The sequence below is a fragment of the Tachypleus tridentatus genome, chromosome 6 (genome assembly GCF_004210375.1).
Source record: "Tachypleus tridentatus isolate NWPU-2018 chromosome 6, ASM421037v1, whole genome shotgun sequence".
NCBI lineage: Eukaryota > Metazoa > Arthropoda > Merostomata > Xiphosura > Limulidae > Tachypleus > Tachypleus tridentatus.
The window spans coordinates 84,752,055-84,775,313 of record NC_134830.1 but is presented as its reverse complement, the minus strand read 5'-3'; the positions used below and the strand labels follow the sequence as shown (position 1 = coordinate 84,775,313).

General features: G+C 32.4%; 1 protein-coding gene and 1 long non-coding RNA gene across 2 annotated transcripts; both read right to left on the bottom strand.

Annotated features, from left to right (window-relative positions):
* Positions 1 to 232: 232 nt before the first annotated feature.
* LOC143252942 (uncharacterized) lies at positions 233 to 2,473 on the bottom strand. Its single transcript, XM_076505842.1, has 2 exons — positions 1,708 to 2,473; positions 233 to 621 (listed from the first exon to the last, which is right to left on the bottom strand). The coding sequence occupies exons 1-2, from the start codon at positions 2,156 to 2,158 to the stop codon at positions 488 to 490; spliced, it is 585 nt and encodes a 194-aa protein (XP_076361957.1). The 5' UTR covers positions 2,159 to 2,473; the 3' UTR covers positions 233 to 487.
* A 16,590-nt stretch (positions 2,474 to 19,063) lies between these two features.
* Positions 19,064 to 23,025, bottom strand: LOC143252941 (uncharacterized). The gene is made up of 2 exons (XR_013029257.1): positions 22,897 to 23,025; positions 19,064 to 21,836 (listed from the first exon to the last, which is right to left on the bottom strand). It is a non-coding gene; the product is annotated as an uncharacterized LOC143252941 (long non-coding RNA).
* Positions 23,026 to 23,259: the final 234 nt, after the last annotated feature.

Sequence of the window (23,259 nt, the reverse complement as noted above, 5' to 3'; positions counted from 1 at the left end):
TGCAAAAAGATTAGCATTAGCTTTCAAAATCTTAACCAAACACCATCTACACCATTAGAAGCTGAATTTGATAAGGAGAAAATATTATTCATAGTTTCAGATACAGTAACAGGATATAGGTAACAAGAAGAAGAAGGAGCAGGAGGCATGCCCTGAGAACAAAATTTAGGATTGGAGCAAGTAGATTTAGCAACATTAACAAAAAAATAATTCAAATCAGATAAATCAGTAGTACCAAAATTACAAAATTTCTTTTTTTTTTTTTTAACATCAATAATAGAGTTAACAATATTCCAATTCTGTTTAATAGTTTTAGCATTCTTAAACAGGTTATGATAATAAGTCCATTTAGTCTTACGGGTCAAGCTAACAACATAATTCCTTAAACACTTAAATCTAATCTTTAGATAAATATCATCAGGAAATTGATGTACTTTCTTTTTAACTTATCTCTTTTAATCATTAACAAAACCAATTCACTGGTAATCTATGGCTTAATTTTTCTAAACTTTCGTGACACAGAAACAGTAGTAGTACAACTTTGAATACAATCAGTTAACACTTCAGCAAAATTATCATAAGCAACATTAACATCAGAACAATTCATAACACAGGACCAATCTGAAAAATTCAAACAAGAACTCAATTCATTAAACTTAATCTTTTGAACATTTGAGACATGTTCTAGATCCGATAAAATGTCTATACATAAAACAATTGGAAAATGATCGGTCAAAAACTCTCAACAATATAAGAATAACAATTTTAACAGTATTTCCACTAATTAAAAAATGATCAATACAAGAATTAGTAACATTGGTTATCCGTGTAGGAGAAGAAATAATAATACGAAGATTGTTCTCAGACAAAAACTTGAAATATGCATTCTTATAACAAACATCATCAAATGCCAAACGTCTATATTAAAATCACCAACAAGTATATTAATATCATATTTGTATAAATTCAATTCTAATGAAAGCTCATCAATAAATTTCAATACAGGCAATCTAGGAGATCGATAAACAACAAAGAGATTAAATTTCTTATTTTGAATCATACAAAATAAAATTAAAGCATCAGACTTAATGTACTGTACTTCTTTTATCATAGTCAGTATCTCAAATTTAACAAAACTGCCACTCCACTAGCCTTATTTAGACCAGAAGATGAAGAATAAAAGGAGTAACCTGGAATCGAAAAGGAAACAAATCCATCCTCAACAAACCAAGTTTCAGAAAAGCTATTATATGAAATTTAACAACGCTTGATTGTAAAAAACAAGAAATTGGTCAAAATTTTGAGTAAGACTTGAATATTAACATGTATTAAATTTAAATGACCAACAGAAAAACATTTGGTAAATCAGAAAGAGAAGACAAAGTTGGTGTAACACCAACAATATCATCAAAATCATCATCCATTGCAGTATTTATAAATTATTAAGATCAATCAAGCAACGTAAAACAATGGGCTGAGTAGTTTCTGATTTCCTAATAAGAATATTACCATTCGATACCCAAAGAAATTTATAGCCAAGATCTTTCTGTTTTCGTTTTGCTTGCATGAAAATATCACGATAATATGGGGAGAGATGTTCGTTAACATAAACTGGATAAGATTCATTACAGACCTTAATATCATTAGTATTAAGAGAGTGAAATTTAGTTTTCTTAAGTTTAAGCAGATCAAATTTAATTTGCTTACGACAAAACTTAACAACAATCTGTCTCGGACTCTTATTTTCAGTTGTTTTCTTTCCTATACGATGAACAGTGTCAATATCTGTAGGAGCACAGTCAACCCCAAAAGTAGTTGTAATCTTCTCAACAACTTCTTGCAAATTCTCATTAGGCTTCTCTGGAATACCTCCAATCAAAACATTATAGTTATAAGAATATTGTTCCGCTTCACACATCTTCCTCCGAAAACTTGCCATCTCCTTCCACAATTCTTCATTTTCATGCTTTAATGTTTTATTTTCCTGTTTACACTCCTTAACTTCAGCTCTCAAAGTTGTGATATCCTCACTCATAGTTTCTACCTTCTCTGAATAATATTGAAAGGAAGTCACTAATTCTTCGACCTTTACTTTAATTAAGTGAAAGTCATCAAGTCTTGACAAAATTTCAGTAACTTTTGTCTTAAGCCACTTCATATCTGCCTCCCCCCATATTTAAATCAAGCTCACTATTCTCAACAAGATTCACTGTCTCCCCCTCTAACGAAATGGACACAGTCCTTCTTAATGGAGTTTCACTATTTAGGCTTAACTTTCTTTTTCTCATACAAAAATCACATTCATAACTTTTCCCAATTTCATTTAAATATTCCAAATCCTGTTCAGTTAAGTTCTTACATCTTAAATGATACCATTTTTGACACTCACCAGAGCAATGAAGGGCTTTATCACCAACTTTAATATAAACTTTACATTGAGCACAAAATCTACGTGGCATACTAGTCAGCCATTTGTAACTTCAACAACTTTCTAGTTTTACAGAATCCTACTTTGTGTATTTTTGTCTGCATTTTATTTTTATATGTTTTTGGCTGAAGTGTATATTTTAGTAACTAAATTAACACGAAACAGATATTTAATAAATAGACATAAGATCATACAACTTATTAACTTATGAATATTTAACAGTATCAACATCAATGTTATTAATGATAAAGTATTTAAATCACAGCTATTCGAAAAACTTTTCAAGTACAAAGTGCATATTACAAGAAACTACTCAACTATATCAGGTATAACATACTTTTACATCTTGTGATATGAAATACTAGCACTATAAAAAAATTAAAGTGCATACAACTCAAAATACCATAACGTATATATGTGTATGTGTGTAAAACAAAATATGTAGCTGTAAAATATACACTACAATATGATATATTTACTACATGAAAATATGAAGTACTTGCGTGTCTAAAGTATATGCAACTCAAATATACTTTAGAATACAGTCAGTACATGAGTTATAAAGTTTCTGCATGACAACAAAATCGTGGAATATAGTTAATAACTATGAAGTATATGCGTGCTAAAGATCTCATAGAATGGACTAACGAACGTCAGATGTGTTCGAAATTTATTCCAGATTAAACAATTACAGATTCATAACTGTTACAGATTTATACTTAATCAACCGTTCTGTTTACAGTGAGTCCGAGTTCACATTATTGCTTCTTTCATGCCCGTTTCCTTGACTGTGCTTTCACTAGACAGCGACTATGGTTTAAAATCGATACTTCTTCTCTTACCGTCAAATAGATTGCTCAGCTTGTGGATGATTAACACTGAATCGTTAGAACTGGCATCGGGTGCTATTTTATATACATATCAAATAATATTAGGTTATAATACGTAAATTTGATCTTTGACCTTATTATTTTTCCTTTAAAGATGGCACACTGTTGGATAACTCTTGTTTTATAGCCTAATAGTAATGAGTTCTATAGTGAAATATTTTGCCAGTCTAAAATCCTACTGATCTTTGAAACCACTTGCGCGTTGAAAACTTTAAAGTCCAGGAATGTATTTGGTTATCCATCTCGTTGTAGGACAAAGGTGTTCCACCTGTTGACAGCATATGCATTCTTCTCTGCCTTCTGTTGTGATGCCTCGACAGACAAAGATGGTTGGTAAGACCACTAGGCTTGGCCATGGTAGAAACACCTTAAATGTTGGTTTGCTTTAATTATCAGGAAGCTGGTTTGGAAGTAATGCTTGTACTGTGCTATCTTTTCTTTTCTCTCTATGGGATCCGGTAACAATTTCTGTGAGGTTTCAGTGGCCATAACGAGGTCATTCAGGTTACCCAGTAGAAACTCTATTTCTTTCTCGCAGTTGTAGTGGTTTTAGACTTAAAAACAATATAATTTATACATTAGTGTATCATTTTCAGGACGTAAATTACGTTAATTTGACAAGTCACAGTGATTGTGACTTGTCTCAGAGATTGCATGTCATTTCATCAAATTCCTTGTGTGCATATGCTTCTGTAAGAAAAAATGTTTCTTTACCATCAGCTAATGTGATAGTTCAATCTACTTCCCAAAAGATTCGTAAAAATTTCCAACGCCTCATTCCTTTTGTTATTTTGTCTATTGTAATTAAAAACTAGACTAGATCCACTCATACTTGTTTTTAATTATTATATAGGGCTCCCTAAAGCTTTTTACTTTAAGTGCAATTCTATAAGATCACTTAAGTCTCTGTAGGTTGCACTCTATACGTAAGAGATGGAATATATTTTTACCATCAAGAAGGGTAGAAACTCATAGCATGAGAATCTGAAGGATTTTTTTCCTGGCCAAATGCAAGGAAATATAGCTAGTTTTAACTACTGGGGATTGGAATGTATAGATTAATTTCAGTAAAACCAACAATGCGCGTGTGTATCTTGATACATTCTTATGCAGTTTGCCAATCATTCTTTGGTTATTATACTGATTTAGTTTTGGAAGTAAGAGATAAACAGAGAAGCATGACTATCTTCTATTGCTGTTTCTTGTATAAGCAATGTTATTGTCTCTAAATTTGATTAAGCATTGACGTATTGAAAATAGTCCTACCCTGGCAATAGTAATAATGAATGAATACACTGTTTTCTGCTCACAAACTTATCTGAGTGCAGGTATTATTATTCCAGTTATAGTTTGTAATAATGATAATTTATTACATATAATATTACTGGCAAGTATATCTATTTTTAATTAAACTGGGTTGCATATGAGACGAATCACAGTTTACAGAACCTAAAATAGAAAGGATGTTAAACGATAGAAAAATATAGTCATCAGTTAACATTTTGTCATCTTTGTTAATGGTTAAGAAGAAGGAGTAAAACATTTCCAGATTCAGTGCTCAATTTAGGTTGTTATTGTTGCATTTATACAGCTGTAAAAAATAAATCTCTGAGCATGCTAACCCTAGACAGCTATTAGTAGGTGAATGATTACATTATACTTAAAACTACTTGAAGAATCAAGATGGCTGGTATGCGTTTTATGTAATGATATTTTACTTTTTACTCTCAAATGGTTGATCTACATTTCATTGTGAGGTTTGTAATGGAGGATATGTTTCTTTTATGCGATCCAAATATTGTAGTTTAGCCAAATATTTCAGTCGTCAGATGGAAACCTAAAAGTGGTGTTTCAGTGAATAAAGAAAGCATGCCTAAAACGCAAATTAAAGAACGGTGATCCTAAAAAAAATGTGTACGAAATATTTTGTGTATGTAATAGGCAGAGCCATATTATCCACAAATCCCAAAATTATTACAATTCTCAAAACTTACCTAGCCTGTGATTAGAAAAAAGAAGTTTACAACTTTCTAGGTTTTGTTTATATTATGAAACGTTTTATTGGACCTGAAACGCTTTAGACTTTCTCCGATATCATAAAAAGTTTTGAAAGCATCTATTTCAACTTATTCAACATAGTAAGAACACTATCTAACTTATTTAATACAGAAGGAGTATGCAACACGTACTTCTTTCTTTGTCTCTGTGTGCCAAATGTAGAACTGTTCAGTCGTTTATAAGATCAGCCATTAAATCAAATTTTGCTTCGAAATAATATATTTCGGATTAAGTTAATAATCAGTTAAGATTATTATAGGATTTCATCAGTTGTTGCAAGATTTGAGTTATTATGTGAAATTTCACATTAAATTATCTCCATAATCCTTTGGTGCAACGGTTAAGATGGTAGTAGGTCTTAAGCAGTTTAAAGAACAACAAATGAAGTCCACAAAATAGCTGCTATTCTTACTTTCGAATTCATCAAGGGGAATTTCATGATAAAACATTTACAAGATAACATGGTGTTAGTAACGCAATACAAATTATTTGTTTAATTAGAGGCTGCGAGCTACTCATGTGCATGAGTAAAATAAGCCTGAAAAAGTCAATTATATCTAGGACAGCTGTACGAAGTTATTATATGGAGATTAACAACTGTCATGTCCAGTAATAACTAATATTAATACTAACATCTTAATAAATTAATGAACCCTATGACTCTTGTTTTCTGGGACTTCACGTGCATTTCAGTGACAAACTCTAAAATGTTCACATGATAAACTACATGTACTTACGACGTCTGTGAATGTAGACATGATTTTATGTTGCTTTTATACATAAAACCATGCCCTTGAAGGGTCTGTATATCTGTCTAAAAATGATAGACTAAATATTTTTCTCTTGATAAAGTTTAGAGATGATTTAAATGCGTAAAAAACTTTATTTACAATAAAAAATTCACAACGTTTTGACAAGTCTTTGTTATTATCAGATACAAGCAATTTACCTAGACACAGTGATATATATGTTTATGGCGATGAAACAAAGACTGGAGAGTGCTCAGAGGTTTAGCAGAGATATCCTGACGCCCATGGGTGCTTATTTATAGTAGAACTGTGATATTAAATTAAGATGGCTTCTTTAATTTTTCGTTTGTTTGGTTCTCTGCTTAAAATTACGCAATTTTAATAGATATATGATTTTGATTTAAAATGTTTGCCAACTTGAGTGTTTTTTATTATGGTTAGAGAAATTAATTTACTACTTTCTTCTTTTAAAATTAACATAGGTATTAGTAAGAGTATTAGATTAAGTTCGGGTTTTTTTTATGAATATGATGTACATCGGAAGTTTATGTTTAACAAGTTTTATTCAAGTGTGAATTATTTTTGTTGTAGGTAATGATTTCTACAGAGAAATATCCAAATCTGAGATTCTCGATTTGCAACTTTTGTACTGTTGTTTATGAACAGTAGACCTTTGAATAAACGTTTGATTTTCAACTGAAAGAATACTCAGTGCAACATAAATCGAAGAGAGACATTTAGTTTGATGTATTAGAAGCCTTTGTTATAATAAACGTAATAACGTTTTAGTCCTATTAGTTTTGTTTTGTACTGTGACTACAGAGATGGCTTGTAACAGATTGAGAAAAACAACAATTAGTGGGCAATCTGTAAATCTGAAAAACATTACATACTTATGTGAATTGACTTATCTAAGAAATACAGTACTACGTTTCCGAATTTGACCCTCAAATAGACTAAAAAGAAAAGAGTAATACAGGGGAAAAATCTGCACTTTACTTTTTATATTTCAAATTTAAACAGTGGATTTTTTAGTGTTTAATAATTATTATTATTTCAATATGTTGTACGATACTTATCCAAAATTTTATGATTTATCTTGATCTATTGGAAATATTATTGGCTACGATGCTGCTTAGATATATTATAGTTAAATATGTTATGATTATCGTACTTTGTTTGAATAAATTAAAATCACTTGTTATCAAACCATTACAAATTGACTCCAGGCATTACGATACAATCAACTGTCTCTTTATCACACCACTACAGACTGTTTCCAGGCAGTATGATAAAATCAATATGACATCCAAATTTGTTCCTCAAGAGTTTCAAAAACTTACAATAACAGAGCAGGTTCAATATCCCAAATTAAGAAAATAATAACAATCAGAACCCATTGACTGCATTTCCACGAACCCTAATAAAAGGTTCAATATTTTCCAAAATGGTTTTGCTCCCATACCTTCTGCTTTAAAATAAAATAAAAACAACACAAATAAACATCTAACTTTTTCTAATGTAGCATATTTACTGTTGTACATTTATATCTGTGCTTACGCTTCTTTCCGTATAGTTTTTTTGTTTGTGACTTATATTCTTGACTTGTCCTGTCTGTTCTCGAAACTTGTATAACGTTCTTGAAAGTTACAATCAGCAATATTCGTTACGAAAACGCGATAGATCATTCTTAAAAATTCTCGAAACTTGCGCGACTGGTATATAAAATTCGACGCGCCGAGAGACAATTAATATTGTTTGTCAGCTACAGTCAGTGCGCTATGAGCCTCGGAAACTACAACTGTAATTAACTCCTATTAATCGGAAAACTATAGAATTTGACCAGAAACGTTTATAGATTTCGGACGCTACAAACCGTTCAACTTCATTAAATTACTTCGGACTTTAGTATTTCTACAAGGACATTAAATATAATCGCGATCCGGCATGGCCAGGTGGTTGAGGCACTCGACTCGCAATCTCAGGGTCGCGGGTTCGAATCCCCCTTCACATCAAACATGCTCGCCCTTTCAGCCATGGGGACGTTATAATGTTACGGTCAAGCCCACTGTTCGTTGGTAAAAAGAGTAGCCCAAAAGTTGGCGGTGGGTAGTGATGATTAGCTGCCTTCCCTCTAGTCTTACACTGCTAAATTAAGGACGGCTAGCGCAGATAGCCCTCGAATAACTTTGTGCGAAATTCATAAAACAAACAAACAAATATAATCACCGGGAAAAGTCAGCGGTGTGACACTAATCAATCTACAGGGTGGCCCGTAAGTCCCTACCCATTCATATATCTTATGTATCCAGTGTATCTGTGTGCTGTCCCTCATTCTTGCTGCATAATATTATGCGACGCCATGTTCTGTGTGACATTTTCCTCAACATAACAGGGGTTATTGTTCCAAATGCCGCGGTAACAACTGCCTTCAACTCATCATTAGTATTATAACGTTGTTTAGACACAATGTGGATTGGGAGGTCTTACGGGCCACCCTGTATCTATTGTAAGCAAGGTGTGAAAATATGAGCTCAGAATTAATTTTCTCGTCATAGACCTGGATCGTCGATAAAATATTTAGTTCTAGACCGGATATAAGAATCAGTATTGTTTGTAAGTTTGTAAAACTCTTGTATATAAACCACATTTTTAATAACTATTAGTAATAACAGTTATTATAAATTCTATATATCAAAATATATTTGTGTTAAAAAAAGAAAATTGTGTGTATCAATCTTGTTCTCAGGGGCCATAAATTTGAAACATTCATATCTTTTTAACTTCAAAATTAAAATTTATGGTTATTTGAAATAGTAACATAATAAATAGGTATTCAATCAAACATGTTGAATAATTTCATTGTATATTCTCAAGTACAGAATTCACGTTATAAATACTGTACATTCTAGTGCAGGGGTTCCCAACCGGTGGGTCGAAGCCTTGGCAGGGGAGTCGCGTAGCCTTGTTAGAAGTAGCTTGGGATAACATTAATTTTATTTCATCAATTACATTTTCATGCTCTTACATTTTTTTTTGTTTCGGTGCAAAGCAAAACGTGTGCTACGTTAGTTCAATGTCATTAGGTGATATTATGGGTCTATGTACGCGTGCCTGTTAGTGAATGTGCCTGTGTGAATGTGTATGTGTCTGCAACTGTATGTATGTGTGTACTAGTGAGTGGCGAGTATGTGAGTGCACGCACATGTACGTATGCTTGTGTGTCTGTTTAGCTGTGATTAAGTGTGTGTGTGCTCGCTGTCGACACGTGAGTCACATGTCCATTGCTGATTGGTGGATGACGAATCGCGCGACTGGCCACGCTCCCTTCCCTCCCAATACTTACCCCATCATTACTCTACCTGCACCCCCCACAAGTAGTCAGTGTAAGATCTACAGTTGCCAAAGCGTTCATTATTCAATATTTTTATTTTATTTTAACAAGGAGATAAGTAAGCAGTACAGGTGAGTTGTGTTTATGGCTAAACGGCGCAGATACTCAGAATGCTACCTCAACATTGGCTTCACCACTGTGCTCGCCAACGACGGCATCGAGAAACCACAGTGTGTTTTGTGTCATGCTGTCCTGAGTGCAGAGTCAATGAAACCATCAAAAGTCAAGCGTCATCTCGAGACGAAACATCCAGAACACGCAAAGAAGGGTTTGGATTTCTTCAAACGGCATGAACGGGTTCTTAAAAGCCAAAGAATTGATAGAAGTGGGTCGTTTCAGCAGCAGAGTGCAGCCGTAGTAGAAGCTTCATATGAGATTGCATTTGAAATTGCTAAACAAAAAAGCCTCACACGATTGGAGAAACACTTCTTAAACCCTGCATTATGAAAGCAGTAAATCTTATTCTTGGAGAAGCCAGTGCAAAGAAGATGCAGCAAGTATCCCTGTTAAATAATACTATACAGAGGCACATTTCTAAAGTGTCTATGGATGTGAAGGAACAGGTTTTGACTGAAATCAAGGGTTCCCCTTTGTTCTCCTTTCAGCTCGACGAGTCAACAGATGTAAGTTCATGTTCTCAGTTGCTTGTTTTCGTGAGATACATTAATTCAGGTGACATCAAAGACGAATTCTTATTCTGCAGTGCACTTGAAACCACAACAAAAGCTGATGATGTCATGGAAAAAGTTTCAACTTTTTTTCAAGACGAAGAACGTGTGGGGGGGGTTTGTACAGATAAGGCACCGGCTATGCTGGGATCGAAATCAGGATTCCTGTCGAGAGTGAAGAAGCTAGCACCTCAAGCAAAGGGCATCCACTGCATGATTCACCGATATGCTCTCGCCAGTAAGACTCTCCCTGCCTCTCTGCAGGAAGTGCTTGAATCTGTAATCAAAATTGTAAATTATGTGAAGACTCAAGCACTCAACACTGGCCTATTCAAAGAACTATGCAAAGACATGAATGCTGACCACGAAGCCCTTCTCTTCTACACAGCAGTACGTTGGTTGTCGAAAGAAAACGTTATTAATCGTGTCTTTGAAATGAAAGATGAAATAAAGCTATTCCTGGAGACTCAAGAAAGAAAAGATCTTGTAGCTCACTTCGAAGATGAAGCATGGAATAAAAGGGTTGCGTACCTAGCCGACATTTTTGACCAGCTGAACAAGCTCAATTTGAAGCTTCAAGGAAGAGAAACACATGTTCTCCTTTTTCAAGATAGTCTTCGGGCCTTTGTTTCCAAACTGCAGAACTAGCGTCGGAAAACCAATCTTGGAAACATCGCTATGTTTGAAAAACTTTGTGGAGTGACGGATGAGTCTCAGATCCAACTGGATCAGTTCCTCAAGGATGAGATTACCGAACATCTTCAGTCTCTAGAAAAGGAAGTCGAGCGTTACTTCTCTGAGCTATCACAGGAACAGGAGGCCCTGGTAAGGAACCTATTTTGCACTGAACTTGATGTATCCAACATCCCAGATGATATCCAAGATGAATTTCTGGATCTAAGGAACGACTCTTCAGCTCGTGATCTCTTCAAGGTGAAATCCGTGACTCAGTTCTGGTGCGCTATGTATCAGTCATACTCCAAAGTCAACATGATAGCTTTACGTGTCCTTGTTCCATTTGCTTCTACCTACTTGTGTGAGGCAGGATTTTCCACTCTTGTCAATATAAAAACAAAGAATAGGAACAGATTGGATGTTGGAGATGACATGAGACTGGCTCTAACAAACGCTCGGCCACGAATTTCAAAGCTTGCTGCTGAAATGCAACATCAAGCATCTCACTAGCTGGGTTGGATAGCTGTTCAAACCTATGTTAATATTATTTTAAGAAATATATGTTCTTTTTGTGAATTCAGGTTGGACCAATGTGATTTAATTTGCTAATAAATAATTACAGAATTTTAAAATATTTTTTAGATGTTTCTTTCCCTCTCCTTCACAGAAAATGAAAGAAAAAATAAGCTGCTGATAGTAAGCCCTAAGTAGGGGGTCACATGGGTTTCAAACTTTTAGGTAAGGGGTCGCGAGTGCCAAAAGGTTGGGAACCCCTGTTCTATTGCATTGTGTCATGACTATTCTCAAAGCACATTAGTCACTGTCACTACAAAATTCTTTAACATACATCGAAAACATGACCAGACACCAAAAATGATTGTTTGTTTCTGGAATTTCGCACAAAGATACACGAGGGCTATCTGTGCTAGCCGTCCCTAATTTAGCAGTGTAAGTAAAACTATTGAATAAAACTAAGACTTCCTATCATATTCATCAGTTTCAGTAAATTCTAATAAAATTTATTTAAAATTATAAAATAAGACAAATACACCAAGTGATAAGCTTGTTTTATCGCTTGAATAAAGCTTTGTACCTATTGTACATATGCTTTCAGTTGGTTCATGGCATGATTGGATTTATAACTTAAATAAATAAATCAGAATTTTTTGTTACATTAGCACATCTTTTTATAACGTAATGCTGGATCAATAAATACCATTTGTCGATATATTGTTAAAGAAGTCCTTGTACTTGCAAAAGGTCACCACAGTGGGTGAAATAAAATTGGATAGAAATATAGTTTGCGAAACTGTAGCCTTTCCATCAAAATGTATATACACCCTTGTGCAAATTAATTTTAAAAAAATGGTCATTTTACAATATTTTCAGCTTGGCGGCCGGTGTAGGCTCGCTGGACCCGCTGATTTCCTTTAACAGTCATTTTTTCACACAAACGGCGTCATTAGCTGTGTTTTGCAGTACGGTAGATCTATTTTGGGATATATGACGAAATTTTGAGGAATATTACGTCATTCGAAATTGCGTTAGACTTTTCTCAAAAATGAGGCTATTTGTTTCACTGCTAATCAGTCGTCTTTCAGACGTCATACACAATGGACGTGACTCCTAGAAAGCGTACAAAGCACACCGGCATGACTTACAGGAAAACCGCGGACGTTGTTGGTGTTAGCCTATCCACTGTCAGCCTTGTGATCAAGGCCAAGATGACTACCGGATCTATCAGTCCGAAACGTAAAGGACGATGTGGCCGATAAAGAAAAACAACGCCAAGAAATGACGCGTACGTGGTTAGGGAGAGTGTGAAAGATCCACAGAAGACAAGTGACGCCATAAAAAGAGATTTGGAGGTCAAAGGAATAAAAGTTCTTTAACGGTTCGTCGTAGGCTTCTTGATGTCGGTCGAAGGGCAAGGAGGCCAGTCAAAAAACAACTTCTTACCAGCTCAATGTAGAAAAAACGGTATCAATGGGGGTCTGAAATACAAGAACTGGACGCAAGAACAATGGAGGAAGGTGTTATTCAGTGACGAGACTCATTTCTTCGTGCAGGGTCAAAGAAGTCTGCATGTTTGCAGATCTTCAGATGAGAAACTTCGAGAATCTCACGTCAATCAGTTCGTGAAACATCCCTTGAAGAAGATGTTTTGGGGCTGTTTCAGCTATTATGGCGTCGGAGGCTTACATATCATAGTAGGTATGATGCGAGGACCACAGTACATCGAAGTTTTGCAGAGAAGAGTCGTTCCAGAATTGAAAAAGAGATTTCCAAATGGATCTGTCATTTTTAAGCAAGATATGGCTCCGTGCCACACATCAAAACTTGCGAAGAATTTTATTACTACAACGCGAATAAAGGTTAATTAATGAATCTGCATAAAATAAACAAACGGTACAAATTAAACATTCTACAAATTTTGCTTTTTGTTACTTCTTTCTTTGATACACAAGGGTTATCTGTACTGCTGTCGATAATTTCATTTATTTAAAACCTACAGATTAAACTTACACAATCTCTGTTGTTCTTTTTTAATTGTTCATGCATATTCATTGAAATATATACTGACTTTTCAGCCATTTCATTAATCCATTTCGTATTTTTGCTTAAACAAGAAGAAAATTTATTTTGCACTCTTTAGTGTACAAAACTGTCCATTGTTAGATGTAAATTTAGGATGATAAAACTTTATTCATCTTCAAAACCAGTTGTCCTATGAAATAATTTTGTCTTTAAAAGAGGTTGAATTATAAAGTGCTTGGCAAAAGGCAGCTCATCATATGGTCATTTCTGGCACTGGTTGTAGTGGTAGATGTCTTCTCACTGTTTGAAAGCGGTCCTCAAAGAATTTAGCTCTTTTTGCAACATAAAAGTGCGAATGGTTCAAGTGATAAATTTACATGATGTGGAACATTCAGAGACTCTTCCTCAATTTCGTTAAATCTGAAGCAGGATCATGTGTCATCGCCGTGGAGTAGGATCATTTCAATAAGGTTTTTGATTCAGCAGCACCTTCCTTTAGTGGGGTAAATTGGCTAGTCAATCAATGGTCATGGCAGCTTTTTACTATGCTACATTGTCCAACAAAGAATCTTCATCTAGAAACTCCGTGAAAGCGAAGTCTGAGGTATTAAGATACTCATAATAATTTCGAAAGTCAACAAATAGGAAACTTTTATTGTGATCTCCCTTCATCCTAATACGGCAAACTAAGTAGATTAAATCAATACAAGCAGAATTGAAACACACCACTAGCTGGTTTAAAACAAGATAGTCAGAAGGGTTAAGTATTTTATTTTAAATAGACTACAAATTTCAACAGATTTTGCAAATCGGTAGATGCTTATAATGGACATATAGTATAGTTTGTTAGTTTGTTTTCGAATTTCGCACAAAGCTACTCAAGGGCTATCTGTGCTAGCCGTCCCTAATTAGCAGTGTAAGACTAGAGGGAAGGCAGCTAGTCATCACCACCCACCGCCAACTCTTGGGCTACTCTTTTACCAACGAATAGTGGGATGGACCATCACATTATAACGCCCCCACGGCTGAAAGGGTGAGTATGTTTGGCGCGACGGGGATGCGAACCCGCGACCCTCAGATTACGAGTCAGCCTTAACACGCTGGCCATGCCGGGCCAACATATATTATAGATAAAAATCAAGCTCTATCATTTTATGACAAGTTTTATAAATACAGATATTGTTTCGAAATCTTAAAAGAAAAACACACACAAAAAACGTTTTTCACAAAATTATTGATGTGGAAAAATTAAGTATGAAGGCTGTAAAATTTACGTCATATCATCAAATCATTTGTGTTTTCTTGAGTTTAAGGATGTCACAGACCTTTCACAAAAAAATATTATTTTAAGACTAATAAAGAAACAGAAAGATATAAAATTTATTACTGAGTGGTCTATAATTTTGGCGATAAAAAATAATTTATAAAGGGTATAACACTTGTCTTTTGAAGTTAAACACAAAACTATACGATGGACTATTTGTGATCTGCTCGCCACGTGTGTCGAAAACCGCTTTCAAGTGTTGCAAGTCCTCAGATATCCCGCTATACCACTGGCAGGGATAGAGGTATAAAGCATGTGTCAATATTAGAAGGAGTATGATTGCCCACAACATGAAGGTGTTTGTAGGGTATCGTAGTTGAATTATTTGAATCCCCCAAGAAACCAAGCTAGATATCATTGTCAGTCTCAGATTTATTCCTGTAGCTTTAGCTGTGTTCTCAAAAACTACCAAGATATTTACTGAAATTAAAAAAAAATATGACATTCTTAATTATAAACACAATTTGAATGTAATACCATTAGGTATCAGTCATAAGTTTCTGTGGTTTACCTAATATTTGTAAAGAAGAACCATTACGAACTATTGTTTTCGACAATTGAATTTTTAGCCATACTTTACTGGGATTTAGTTGAATTTTGACAATGTTCACTATCACAGAATCTGTATAAGTAAACGTCAATATGTGTGTATCTGTCTGTTTCTTATATGTTTCTTGCTCAACTAACACCAAACTTAGCTAAATAGATATAGCTCTATTTGTTATTTGTCTATAAACTAAATAATCAGACCCACCTCTTGCAATTCCATCTTTCACAAATGCCAATAGTTATCTTCAGTGTGTTACTCTCTATTATTTATACCCAATAGAAAACTAAAGTTTTAATCGATCAAGCGATCTATCTGCTTGTTGTTTTCTTTATGCAGCTCTGTATGTTTTATCTGGTTTCAAATTTCTTTTTATGGAAATTATGAATTACATAGAAGAGCTTAGCTGAATTTATTTCACATAGTTAAAAAACAAAGTTATATTTATTGACAGCACTTTCTGTATGTTATTATTCTGTGTTCTTAGTTGTATTATTTAATTACATAAAAACATTATTGATTGTATCAACACCCTTAATATGTAAAAAAAAAAAAAGTAAGCTAAAGTTTTATGGCAGTTGACAGAAAAAAGACACAGGTGAATATTATAGTTTGTTTTTCATGTGTATTTTATCAAGTAAAATACCAAAACCAAAAACTTATCAGAAAAGGTAAAATAATGAATAAAAAATATCTTATTAGGGGATTCTTGTGAGCAGCTCATGGATTATATAATTTGATATGGTAATGTTAGTTGTGTATTTGTTAGGTGTATTGGCAGGATATTAGTTTGATACCATTCAACGAACAATAAAATTAAGTAAAATAGATGTATAGTGTTACAACCTATAAGGTATTTAGAATAAACAGTTCTAGTATCCTGTTACAACTTTCTATCATTTCAGAAAGAAAACAGTAATTAAGGTTTATTTCTTAATTTTATATGATGGTAACAAGGTCAGTTAAGGCCACAAACCCAGTATAGCATTATGGTAAACAAAATAACAGAAACAAATAAAAATGTTTCTGAAAGCCAATCATTTCATATTTATTTAGAAAATTTCAGAGATTATGCAAATGAAGTTTGGAAAACTTCAGATGAAGAAAAGATTTTATTTTAACATGAAAATCACTTTGCATTTGGACCAGTCAACTCTCTTACTCCTTATATTTAGGGGAAAATGTTAATAAAAATCCTTAATTGAAAATTCTGATTTTATGTACATATATATATATAAATACACACACACACACGAAGGACTTGTATATTGTATGCCAAGTGTTATGAAGCCACATTAGGTACCATCAGTGCTATGGTGCATAATTACATGATGGCTACAAGTTCATGTTAAATACACAAACCAGTTAGTGAAGTGTTAATTTCAATTTATGCTCTATATCTTGTGTAACAGTATTCTTCTGTAAAATCTGGCAAAGAACTTTGATTTTAAAAGATTTTACTGTAGTATTTCTACTTCTAATAAAACAATACATTTGAAATTTCTGTTGTTATATGGAGAAATTTTGAAAGATAAATGTATAGAAGGAGTGGTTGTATTGTGACTTAAGGTGTCCACCTTTGTAGTTTAAAGTTTTTTTTCTCGTGAATTTCAGTTGAGCTTTATTATTTTTCACAGATTTTATTTTACTCATTTACAGCTATAATCAGAATTATCCCATGTTTCTGAATATTTAAAATACATAGATTTCAAAATTAAAGGAGGAGACCCAGTAAGAATCCATTATATTTATTAATGCACACAGCTATCTGAATGGAAAAAATTATACCAAAAATTAAGTGAGTATCTTTTAAAGTTAAACCTGGAAAGAAACATTTTGTACAAGTATAATGTTCAACAGACATAAAAAGCTGTGGCAAAAGAAATAAGCTAAAACACTAATTCTGAGGAAGTTTTATAATCTCATTGTTTTATTCAGTAAAACTTTTGTTTCCATGTTAAACTATATTTCTCCTATGCAGGAATGTGTCTGTGTATAAATATAATACATGATTAAACATTAAAATACCAAAAGTAAAATGATAAACTTTAAAACAATAGGTCTTAGTGAACTAAAAGTTTGTATTTCTGTTAAATCTATAACTAGCATTGAAAATGAAACTGTTTACATTAGGTAATCTGACTTACCCTGTTAACACAATTATAGTTTTATATTTATCTCAAGAACAGTACTCTTATTGACAGTTTCAATAAAATGTATAATTTTACTAAATACGTTTGAAGGGTGACTGTTTTGTATTATTTAACGTTCAAGAGACATGATTTCTTTCTATTGAAAAATTTACAAAAGGATGAATATTTTGTAGTGTAATATATGGTGGACATCTTTAGAAAATATTGTTAGTTATTAAGTTTTGGCATGGGGGCTGACAGTTATCTGGAAATATGTACACTTTGGAATTTATTTGGTTTGAATAATCATATTGAGGTATTGCTATAAAATTGTATTGGCTCTTTAAACCACCATTCTAAATGGTATCTAATATAGTCCATCCCCATATGTACTGTGTCCCAGACTAGAGTGGCAGTATTTATTTGACATATATGATATTGGCCTTTGATTTTTTTGCTATGAAAAATATGCATATAAAGAAACTACATGTTACTTTTATTTTTTACCATTTATTTTACTGTCTTCTGTACATAACATTTTTAATTGTTAATATGGAATAGAGCAGAGTAAAATGTAAATATCATATCCAGTACTTTATGTTACCCTAGCTATCTATGTTGATGTTGGGCTTGGAGCCTGAACACATGAAAACCTTGGTTTTCAGAGTGTTCACACTTGTGTTTATAAGGAAACGAAATTCAATATTTCATATTTTTACCAGTATATTTTGGTAAAGAAATTACATATAAACCTTTATAATGGAAAACTTTACTTTATGAAACCAATCTGTAAAATGTTTCATGAATTTTCTTTTTGTTTAAACAAATTCTAAAACAGGTGCATTTTTGAAATAATACTGTTATTAGACAAAGATATTTGATATGTGATGATAAAATTAACTTCCAGAAATATGAAGCAAGCACTAAAAGTTAGGAACCATATCTCTTGCCTTTTGATATCAGGTAAAATCCTTTATAAATTGATATCAGCAAATAGAACACCACAGTTTATCAGTCACAACCAAGTAAAACAATATTTTCTGAATTGTAAAATAACTGTTGGACCTTTTGCTATTAGAATAGATTTGAGATTATAAAATTGTTTGAACAGTATCAAAGTATATTATAAACTTTAGCAGCAAATGTGGAATTAGAAGATAAGTAGGCCCTAGAATTTTATCTTTCATTCTTTTATTTGTTTATGGACAGTTTCAGATAGTTTATTTATTTTGTGAGCCAACTATATTCAAGCCCCAGAATAGTACAAACAATCTTATTACAAGGTCAAATGTCAGAAAGATATATGTATTTCTGATACAGAACATGCATTCCAAAAAATAGTATAGAAACATCCTGACATCTGTATACCATAGCTGGATCTGTAGGGTTGTCAAATCATAACTTCTCCTAAACAGCACTGCCAATAGATATTCACACTTACAACTAATTATGACATGATTTCAATAATAAGTAAAATCCAAGAACTAGAGTCAGTTTACCACTTTAAGTTTAACTAACACTTTAGTTTTGTGAGAACTATAATCAGGGATTTTCAGATTAGTAGGTTTTATTCCATTGTTACTGATAGGTATCAAAGAAAGACAAATTTATATGCCTGTTAATTAAACACTTATGTAAAATAAACTGATTAGGTCATAAATTATTGTAAAAAATAACTTTATTAAACTTATTCAACAATACATTTTAAATTTCTTAATTCAACACATTACTTATTTTCAGCTAACCCTGATTACATAATTTTGTGTACAGGAAAAGTTTTAAAAAATAGAGAGTAAAGATTATTACAGTGAAATAAGAACACAAGATTATTGTAAATCACTGTAACTGCTTCAGATACAAATATATCACAGCCATACTGTTTACTCAGGTTCACATGTTAGGTTAGGTTGGTTCAGCATCATATTGAGAATTTATACATGCATCTTAAAACAAGGTTAACCATATGAAACACAAATTTATTAGGAGAATAAACAAATGAATAACAACATTATTCATGTGTTATGAAGCTGCAGCAGTAATACTTTTTTAAAATTTTCTTTCACAAAAGGCTGATTGTTGGACTTAAACCTGTCTCAGGCTGATATTACTATAAACATAAAAAAATTCATACTTGTTGGACCTACAGTAGTTAGTTAATTAATCTAAATGTTAATATTAAAAGAAATTCCTCAATATTGGTTTTTTGTGTCATGTGATACACTGCATGCTTCTTTAGCTTAAATTATTTGTTTCTGATGTCCAACAACAAAGTGTGTAGTTTTTTAATAGAAACTCAAATTACCAATATTTACAAATTGGGTATTATATTTAGAGAGCAAAAGTTAGTCACATCCATCTCTTTTGTCTTTGGAAATTCTTATTTACGTATATATACTTACTTTGCTCTAAGAAGTGTTTTATAACCATGAGTAAACCTATCTTTTTCACTGTAACCTCACAGAGAAATGCAAGATAAAATGGTATTTGAAAAATATTCTTTAGACCCAAATACAGATACATTAGTAAGACTGCTAAATAACAGTGGAATTCTGAGGTTTTGGTATAGTAATTTATTATTTTCTTTATTTCAAAATACATGCACAAAACATTAAAAAAAAATACTTTGCTTTATATATTTCATTTGCAAAATTCAACAAGACTTAACATACTGTGGCAAGTAAGTACAAAAATTCTGTAAATAGAAAAGATCATTGTTTTCTACATTATTTACTGTTCTATGTTTTAAGACAAGTAATTGAAATTTAAAGATGTATTTGTTGATAGTAATAATGTATATACATATGTAACTAAAATGTATTCTACAAAATACTGGTCCTCTACAACAGAGAAAAGACAGTTATACATAATAAAAATCAGTTTTATACTCTTTTATATCAGTTGTGGTTGCATGTGACACACTAATTTGTGTATAAAAAATGTTGTAATGTAAAATACTCAACGCTTTGTATTATTATACAGGGTGTTCGAAAAGTCACTGTGCACAGACATGTTTCAATATAGAATACAGGAGATAAATATGAATGACAATTATAAACAATGTTGAAAGTGACCCCGTTGGCATCAATACAGGCCTGGATCCTTCTTATTTTGTTTCTAAACACTGCTATCAGTTGCTGGCTTGAAATATACTGAATAAAATATGATTACAAAACTGCACACTGACTTTCCAAACACCCTGTGCTTTGAATGTTTAACTTTAGTTGGAAACTTACAATTATAATCAATAAAAATACTCAACACTTTGGATATTTAACCTTTTTTAGTTGTAAACTTACAATTATAATCTATCATGATATTCATTTGAGTTTCTGTGACTCACCAATGAAGACTAGATTATAAAAGTTTACTTACTACACAATATTACATTAAAACTTGTTTGACTGTGCTTGTGCCATCAATACCTGTAGTACAGGACATACTCAAGTTGAGGAATTAGTATGAGCAGATAATTTGTCTTTAGAATACACAATGAAAGTTGTTTGTTTAAGTAATTAAGAAGCTTTCATTGTGACTGAACACTGTAATGTGTGTTTTATTTTTGCTCATTGTAATTTTGTGTAAAAATACTTTCTCCAGCAATCAGGACTTTTGTCATCAGTTTGTGATATTACATCTATAAAGTATTACTGAAAAATCTTCTCAAGAAATGAATAGTGATGATGTTTCATGTGAAAATATTGGAAAGTTATGTGGAGTTTGAATTTTAACTTAAGTTTGGTCATAAACTTTTACATATTCCAAGGTATGTATTTGTAAGTGACAAAAAGTTTTACTTGTGTAGGGAGTTTTGCATCTACAATCTGTGTTACTAGTGATAGGACAAATATAATTTGAAATTATATCTACAGAAATATTGAATACAAATATAAAGACTGTATAATAGTTCAGTCATTAAACATCACAGAACTTTACTGCTTTATTTTATGGTGTAGTTTATAAGTTTTATAAAATTATACTAACATTACACCTAAAATTGTAAAGTATGAAGTCTGTACTGTGTATTAAAAACCATACTAACAACTTAAGTTTTTTGTTTGTTTTTAAATTATTAGAACTAACCTTTTATTAGGCTGTATGTGGAATCTCCAGCCAAACACAATATACAATCAAGCCAAAAAAAACAAAACAAAAAAACGTTTCACTACTTGAAAAGATGCCAGGTTATGACCTATATTGTGGGATTATAAAATGGACCCTAGGTTTTGGAGGTGACTAAGAAAATAGGACCCACATTGTAGTGGGGATACACCATCTATCAGTCTCAACCGCCATTTGCCACTCTGACATAAGAAATAAAAGAGTAATAATGGATATAGAAATTAGGAGAGCAAGATGTGGGTGTTTAAGCCCATGACGTCCTACAACTACATAATCCTTCACTACCCACAGACAGTTGTGGGAAGGTGATTGCTCTACAAAAGAATAAAATGAAAAATTAATTGTAAAATAGAATAAGAAAATAAGGTATCACCATTTAGGGGTAAGTAAGTTGAAAACTTACCTCTTTAAGTTAGCATTCCAGCATTTCTTATATATAGCAATAAAATTAGTTGCAGTGCTTGTCACAGTAGTATAATAATACCCAGCGAGTGTCTCTCAGGCGTTTTAAAAAACATTTCTACACTTATCTATAAACTAAATTACTTGTAGGTCTATGACTTTGTTGGTTCCTAATAATAAATTAAGCACACAAAAACGTAAACAAATACTATTACTACTGCAGTTTGTTGTTATTTTTGCGATTACTCGCGCATGGCTGCACATAGACTAGCAACATTTATAGATTTTTAATGTTTCAAACAGTTCAACTTCAGTAAATCAACATTGGATTTGGTACTACCACGAGGGCATTATATATTTTCGCCGGGAAATGTTAACTTGCAAGGGTGTGAAGCCAGTCAAACTAGCTAGCTTAAGCTATGTATGACAGTATCAACTCAGAATTATTTTGCTCGTCGTGCACCTGAATCGTCGATAAAAAATATTTATTTCTGGGCTGGATGTAAGAAACAGTGATGTCTGGAAGTTTCCAGAATTGTATATAAACCATCATTTGTAACCGTTGATTACTGTTATAAATTGTATTTTTTGTATTAAAATATATTTGTATTAAAAATAAAATTGCATGTATCAATCTTGTTGGCAAATACAATAGATTTTATACATCTTAACATTTAATTAACTTCTAATTCGAAATTCATATTTCCGGTTATTTCAAATAGTAATAAGTAGCATAATAAATAGAAAATTCATCCGGGTTAAAGAATAATACGTAACAAGTTTATGCATACCATGTTCTAGAGATCAGATTGCAGAGAAACGATAGACTTTGGTTACAAATTGTACATAATACAGGTACTGAAAATTTATGGGAAGTAGCCACTTATTAATATTATTTACGTATATTTATATATTAATTACAATTACAATAGAGCTTAATATGGAAAATCGATTGTTAATCACAGTTTTAACCATGGATTTTCATGTTCATAAAACCCTAAACTCCTTCGTTATATTTCCGTCATAAGTTTGCTGCTATACGTGCTTAATGAAAACGGAAGTTATAAATAAAATTAAATACACCGCGAAAGTAGTTCTTTTCGTAAAGCCAGGGTTACAGCGAAGTGGTTTATAGAACATGTCATTACAAAAACTATGATAAATACTTTTGTGTGTTGTGCTTCAAAACGGTTTCTTATCAGCAGACTTTTGTTTCTTTATACACTTCCTAATTAAGTTAACTAATAAAACTAATCACACAAACTTGGAAATTTATGAAATTTCACATAATCTTTCTTTTTACTATTATTAACGCTCATTTCACTATTTCGTAGC